At 45.9% G+C, this 7,673-nt stretch overlaps 1 protein-coding gene across 1 annotated transcript; it reads right to left on the bottom strand.

Annotated features, from left to right (window-relative positions):
- Positions 1-2,461: 2,461 nt before the first annotated feature.
- Positions 2,462-7,301, bottom strand: LOC123166462 (uncharacterized). Its single transcript, XM_044584265.1, has 3 exons — positions 6,872-7,301; positions 3,066-5,334; positions 2,462-2,978 (listed from the first exon to the last, which is right to left on the bottom strand). Exons 1-3 carry the CDS (start codon positions 7,184-7,186, stop codon positions 2,728-2,730), a joined length of 2,835 nt encoding a protein of 944 aa, XP_044440200.1. The 5' UTR covers positions 7,187-7,301; the 3' UTR covers positions 2,462-2,727.
- Positions 7,302-7,673: the final 372 nt, after the last annotated feature.

Genomic DNA, 7,673 nt, shown 5'->3' with positions numbered 1-7,673 from the left:
TCAATTTCCTCAGTTCAATTTCCCCAGTCTGCTTGTCTTCATCCTGTGTTATCCTGTGTTTACGCTTTCTGTACTCTATGCTTGTTTTCATTTCATCATGATGACACTGCTTGTGCTCTGCTATGCATACTTGTGAGTACTTATTCCGCTGCAAGTAGTTCTTCGCTAAGGAATTTCCTCACCCACAAATTCCTCAGTGAAGAATTTATAAAAATCGCCTATTCACCCCCCCCCCCCCCCTAATCGATATAACGCACTTTCAACAAGCATGGCAATTTTATCTGTTTTTGCATGTCAAATTTGGTCGTCACATTTTTAGCGTTAACATTTCCGATCTTCTAATCTGTGATATATATGGCTCCAACCTCCTTTCTAAAAAAATGTGTGATATGACTGGCTTACATTTTACTACAAAATATCGAGCAAAATATTTGTTAACGGGACTCAATTTCCACCCAAAAAGAAGAAGAAAACATGACTCTGCCAAATTTAATGAAATGTCTTTACCCAAACTTAATAACGTTTTGCCAATTCAAAAAAAATGTATACACGCGACAAGTCAATGTTAGAGACGTTTGGAGATGGACGGGCTTGGAATGAAAATGTCACTCCTACTAGACAATTTGAAGAAAAAAAGGAAATCACAAGACTGTCACTGTACCACATTTGTCACTCCGGTAGGTAGTTTGAAAAAACAAAGAAAAATCAAAAGACTGTCACTGTGTCACATTTGTCTTCTAATGTGTGATATATATGGCTCAAACCTCCTTTTCTGAAGAAAAAAATGTGTGATATGTCTAGCTTCGATTTTACTACAAAATATCGAACAAAATATCCGTTAACGGGACTCAGTTTCCACCCAAAAAGTAGAAGAAAACAGAACACAGCCAAATTTAAGGAAATGTCTTTACCACAAACTGAATAATGTTTTGCCAATTCAAAAAAAAATGTATATACGCGACAAGTCAACGTTAGACGTCTGGAGAGGGACGGGCTTGGAATGAAAATGTCACTCTTGCTAGACAATTTGAAAAAAGAGAGGGGGAAATCACAAGACTGTCACTGTACCACATTTGTCACTCCGGTAGGTAGTTTGAAAAAAAAAGGCTGTCACCGTATCACATTCGTCACTCCGGCAGATAGTTCGGAGAAGAAGAAAAATCTCAAGGCCTTCAGTGGATCACATCCGTCATCCGGCGGAGGCGCTCAGGAAGAGCTGAACAGTAATGGCGCGCGTGTCCTGCTCGGCTTCGCTGGTCGCTACTCTACTCGCCACCGCACAGTGTCGTCCGATTCTTCCAACTGCCACCCTCCGGACGGCAGTGCGTCTCGTCTCGTCTCTCTGCTTCGGGCGTAACGCCTGCCTTGTCTGGTGGTCAGTGGTGGCGACCGCCGGGGCCGTTTCGGCCTCTGCTTAGGTCCTTCTTTCTTCCGACCTCGTCCGCGAGGAAAATCGTTCCCGACGTCCTTTCTAAACCCTAAACCCTAAACCCAAATCCTAAACCCAAACCCTAAACCCTAAACCCTAACCCTGATGATGATGATGATGATGTTGACGTTTCGTTTTAACCGATGATGACGATGCCGCCGGTTGTGTCTTGCGTGCCTGTTAGTATTACAGTCCTGGCCGTCCTTTTCTGGACTTTTACAAGGTGGAAAACCAAGCTTTGCTTGGATGGTTATACAAAGACCGCGGGTAAATGCCTCTAGCTTAACACAAAATTACAATCAAATTTGTAACTCGAAATTTTCCTTGGACGATGTGCGAGCATGCGTGTGGTGGTATTGGTGTGTGCAATGTTTGCAATGCCGCTGCACAAGAAATTCCTTTGTTCGTCTTTGTGCCCTCCCCTTGGACAGTGGAGATGGCATGTTTTTCAAAGATGCGCGCTACTAAATTGTGGAACCAAGAGGCAGACATTGAAATGCGCATGGTTCCGCACTGGGTCTAGCCTATATGGACTTTGTGTGGTAGAGAAACACTGGAAATTTTCTTTTGTACTTTATTAATGAATACCAAGTTTGCTTGCACAAATCCATTAAATCCCTGTATATGGTGATGGCATCTTTGGGAAGACTTCATCTTGGTCGAGACGTTGAGTTGGTAACTGCTGACAGTAACCAATAATATCTTTTACCAAACCAACCTAGAGCTGCTTACCTCACATTACCTTCATTCCTGCAAATAGAAACACTGCAAGTTGCATTCCAGCTTGTATAAATCATTTGGGCAAAGGCTTGGACCTTACACTTACAATATTGGAAGGTTTCAGCAACCCTTTCTCCTCAGCGGAAGACCTGGTCTGCAACCAATGACAGCTAGTGGCGCTTAAATACGCAAAATTTGCGACGAACAATTACGCCACAACCCCCAGCTGGGTTTCCCTCCTCGGGAGACTTTTTGTCCAGCCACCCATTAACAGCCAACGTTCACAAATCCAGGCATGTGAGACCAGTTCCGTGCTCACCAACCATTGCCTCATATAAACCAGCAACTATTGTTTCAAGTACTATGTTTCTTTTGTTATTCTTGAAACCCATTCAAGTACTATGTTTCTTGTCCTGGATCAGGTCTACCAACCAAGCCAAGCAACCACTACACAGCTAGGTAGGTCACACCAAAAAATGCTATGGAAATGTACATACAACATCTGTCTAAACACTAGCTAAAACAAAAGAATTTTTCATTCACAACTGCAAAAGGCAATTTGAGACGCCGTCTAAACCCTAGCAAGAGGCGGCAGTTTGATCCATCTGCTTGCTGGCCAACACCGAACTGATGGCTTGCTTCACGAAACCACGCAGGCATTCCTTGCAGGTGTTGGCTATCGCTGACGCTTTGGAAGATCCGGTTCTGCAGCTGTGCTTGCAGACCGGTTTGGGGAGTGCCAGGGCTACTGATGGCGTATGCTCCAGTCCGTAGGAAGCCAAGACGGTGTGTGTTGCTGCTCGAGCGGCTTCCTTGAATCTGTCAGAACCTGGATCACAGGCAGTTTTTACAGATCAGATAAATGTAAATAAAAGAAGGTTCCGTTGCTGAAAGGGCTGAAAGGAAAAATACATACCGTAGGTTTTGTCTATCTTGAGTAGCTTCAACTCAAGCATGGCCAAGCATGATATTTCACTTTTTGCAAGTTTATCGCTCTTCCTGGGTTTTTTGGATCCTTGATCATCACGCGTTCCAGAACGATGTTTTCTCTTGGACTCACCACGGTCTAGTCCAGAACTTTTTCTAACTTCAACTGTTGCTGACACGGTACCAATTTCATTGGATGTTACAGCACGAACGGCTGAAGGTTCCTGAGGGTTTACCCTGGGTTGTTTGGATCCTTGATCATCACGCGTTCCAGGACGATGTTTTCTCTTGGACTCACCACGGTCTGGTCCAGAACTTTTTCTAACTTCAACTGTTGGTGCCACGGTACCAATTTCATTGGATGTTGCGGCACGAACGGCTGAAGGTTCCTGAGGGTTTACCCTGGGTTTTTTGGATCCTTGATCATCACGAGTTCCAGAACAATGTTTTCTCTTGGACTCGCCACGGTCTGGTCCAGAACTTTTTCTAACTTCAACTGTTGCTGCCATGGTGCCAATTTCATTGGATGTTGCAGCACAAACGGCTGAAGGTTCCTGAGGGTTTACCTTTGCACCAGATTGGCTCCCAGCGCTCGGCACGATTTGTAGCGGAGAGATCATCGTGGGACGACCAGACAATAGACTGTTTGCAGATGGATGCAGCGCATCCATTTTAGGTTTCCCTGATCCAAGCGGGCCATGCACAGATTCCAATGTTTGATCAACATGTTGTCTGTGGCTTGATGAGGCAACTTTACCGCCACACGAGGATTCTGGTGTCTGATCAACATGTTGACTATGGCTTGACAAGGCAACTTTACCGTTTGGACTTTCCTGATTTGTCATTCTACACTGGAATGAACCAATTCCTTCACGAACTAATACATGGCGATTCCCAGGCAAGTCGCAGTGCCCTACAACATCCTTCCTGGGCAGTATATTATCCCTTTTTGCACCACGGTCAAATTTCATAGCGTTTCTCTGAGTCACGGTAGGAGAAAGGCTCTGCTTCTTCTGTCCTAAGATTGTATCAATCGGGCTGAATGAAGTTGACCTATTTCCCATAGAGAATCGAGGAGTGCAGTCTAGGGAGGAAGGCTTGTCACATTTCTTCCTTCCACCAGCAGACTTTGCCATTTCCAACATTTTCCATGCCTTATTGACATAACGGGTCTCCTTAGGCGGAGGTGCCGCAGACTGCTGATGCCCTTTAACAGAAGAACTAGCGCTATTGTTGTGTAGATGTCTGGCAAATCCCGCAGAACCTGCACGGAGAGCAGGCCAGTTCTCACGCAGCAGCATTATACGGTTATTAAGATTGCGAGAATTACGAAATGTTCTAGCTCTCTCAGTTCCAAAGCGAGCATGGGCATGCAACAATGCGCGACCAGTGCCTCGCCCTTGAGGAGATTCATGAGAATATGATCCATCAGAAGAAGTACCCTGCGATGGCAAATCATTGGCATTTCTATCAGGTCTAGTGCTCCGCGTATTAGTCCTACGCAGTGGATTTATTTCGTAATCCTCATCCACAATGTCATAAACAGAAGGAACTGGAAAAGACCCACTGCTTTGTGCATTTGTCCCGTGCACTGGAATTGTCCCGTAATCTTCATCCACATTATCATAAATAGACGGAACTGGGATAGGCCCACTGCTCCTCGTATTTCTGCGGCGCAGTGAACTCAAAGAGTAACTCCCATCCACAATATCCGAAACGGAAGGTTCTGTAACTGGCTGGACAGTTGGAACTTCAATGGTAGTCCCACTGCTCCTCGTATTTGTGCGGCGCAGTGAACTCAAAGAGTAACCCTCATCCACAATATCCGAAACGGAAGGTTCTGTAACCGGCTCAGCAGTTGGAACTTCAATGGTAGTCCCACTGCTCCTCGTATTTGTGCGGCGAACTGAACTCAGAGAGTAACCCTCATCCACAATATCAGAAGCGGAAGGTTCTGTAACTGGCTCAGCAGTTGGAACTTCAATAGTGATTTCAATTTCACCATGATCACTAGACCCACCATCATCGATCTGACACCTCGAGTGCTCCTCCTTGGATGTTTCACAGTCCTTGCAGAACCAGTCTCCCTCTGGCACAGTGGTCCCTAGCCCCACGCAATACGTGTGTGAAGCCACATCACATAGCTCGCAGAGGAGCAGCAGGTCCTCATCACTGGAGCAGTTACATACGCTGCAGCCGCTGTTCACGTAAGGATCAGTGCTCACCACGCTACTCACATTGCCTCGAGGATGGTATACCTGTTCAACCAACACAGCACGTCAGTTCTGCTAAGAATTCAAAGGGTCCTAACAACAGAATATAAACTACCACCTCCTTTCGGGTTTACAAGGCCCACACACATTTTGAGGCCAACTATAACCATTTATTTGACCGACCAACAAATGTTAATTATATGCCATAATTTTTTATCATTGAATTCATATGTGAAAGAAGTTTCTGATTGTATAATGATACACAACTCATATATTATTGGTCTAATTGATGGTCAGAATAAATGCGGGCCTTGTAAACCTAAAATGAGGGAGTAATAGAGTTACCAATGAATTGCTGGCATTGCGGTGCAAGAACTAAAATTTGTAAGTGCATTTACAAAGGCGTGACATCAAATGACTCTACATCTTGACACATAGGAACTGCCAGTTCCAATGAGAGAGGAGAGAGAATAAAACCAACTAAAAATAACAACGAGCAAAGTGTATGGGTGTTGCACCAGATCCAAAGTAACTCAAACTTCTTATGCTTCATCCTGATTCGGGCTGTATAACATTATAAATATGTTGGGTTTCACTCCAGTTTTAGTCCTCTTACCTATTCCACTATACAACAATCCTCTCAATAGAAAAAGAAAAACTACACCACCTACTTTTCAATTTTCAGCATAAACAAAAATGTGAAAAAGGCAGGGAAAGGCTCGGCAGCAGAGCCATGCTAGAGCAATTGAAGCGACCACGGGAGAGGCATTAGAAAATTTGAAGCGGGATCATAGTTCAAATTTTGAAATGACGGAGGACGATGATTGGAGGGAGAGGTGGCTAGAGGACGGCGACTGCAAAAAAAGATGGCGGATGGAGGACTCGTGAGGAAATGGTTGAGGGCTAATTTAATAAATGTCGTTCGATCCCCTTGGCAGACCCCTACTATACAGATCAGATGGTAGGACCCTAGAACCCTCTAGACAAGGTGCCGAGTTCGACTCTCTGCTGACCCAGTATTTTAATTCTGCCCCTTTTGGCAAAACATCCCACATGTGTAGAGAAGTGAACTCACCACCAACTCGAACCTTTAGAAGTAGGAAAGATCATCTCAAGAGTCAACCCTATTGCCTATGCGCGCCGTCGCATTCAATGCTAACTCGACGTGTAAAATCAGCTTGAGACACACACCAAATATATATAGGTTATTTTCACTGTTCCCTCTAGATGACACAAAGAGGCCAAAGAATCGACGATTGGCTTCACCTTTGCAGCAGTTACATGAATCTTTTAAGGTTTTGCCCGTGCGGCTTAATTTTTTCTCCTGATTCTTAGTTGACTGAATCTTTTCATAAATCTCAGTACTGTGAACCTAGGAAGCTGGAACTGGAACCTAGGAAGTGTGCAATTATAGAAACTGGAACCTAGGAAGTGTGCAATTATAGAAACACGTCATGAAATATTTGACAGTCTAACTTATCCATGGAGCGAGGCGTCGATGGCGACGAAGATGGCTGGATATTTATCGCGCGACTGATAGACAAGACAATCATGGGGTTAAAAATGCTTCGGATTTGGCTACCTGGTTGCGCTCGGTGACGTTGACGACGCGCTCGGAGGGGAGGCGGCCGGGGACGGGCGGGCGGCGGATGGTGCGGAAGCGCGCCTTGCAGAAGGGGCAGCGCGACTCGACGCGCGCCCAGGCCATGATGCAGACGAAGCAGAAGTGGTGGGCGCAGCAGTCGAGCTCGCCCCGGATCGCCCGCCGCGAGTCCGTGAAGCAGATGCCGCAGGGGACGCCCTCCGGCGCCAAGGCCACGGCGTCGTCGTCCATCCTGGCCTTGCCCTTGGACGCCGACGACGGGGGCGCGAGGCCGTCGCCGGCGGAGGAGGACATGAGGGCGGAGGGCGGTGGGTCGGTACGAGTGGGAGGCGCCGCGTTGGGTCCGGATCGAGTCGGATGTGGCTCGTCGGGCTGGGTTTCCTCGGTCGGAGCTTTGTTCCTGCGAAAAATTCCCTGGTGCTCGTATTTGGGCTCGGGAGTTAAATGGTGGACGGGAGATATGGGCTAAGGAGGCCGAGTTCGTGTCGTTTGCAGAGAAGGCAAGGGGAAGGGGATTCGGTTTGGCACTTTTTTTTTACAATAGATTTGGCTAGGCCCAATTTCTATTTGGCGCCTTAAGTACCATTTATAGGCTATTTTTCGGGCGGTTTTTCTTTCTGTTTTCCAGCACGGGTTTTTAGGCAGTTTTTTTTTCATGATTCTCAAAAAAGGTAGTTTTTGTTCCTTTTCACTCATTTTTCTTTTTGTTTTTCTTATGTTTTTTATTTTTATTTTTCATGAAATTTTTCTGTTGCCTTGTGACCATGAGGTCACGAGTTCG

Source organism: Triticum aestivum, chromosome 7D, assembly GCF_018294505.1.
Source record: "Triticum aestivum cultivar Chinese Spring chromosome 7D, IWGSC CS RefSeq v2.1, whole genome shotgun sequence".
Lineage (NCBI taxonomy): Eukaryota > Viridiplantae > Streptophyta > Magnoliopsida > Poales > Poaceae > Triticum > Triticum aestivum.
Note: the sequence above shows the minus strand (reverse complement) of the source record. Positions and strands in the feature narration are given on the sequence as shown.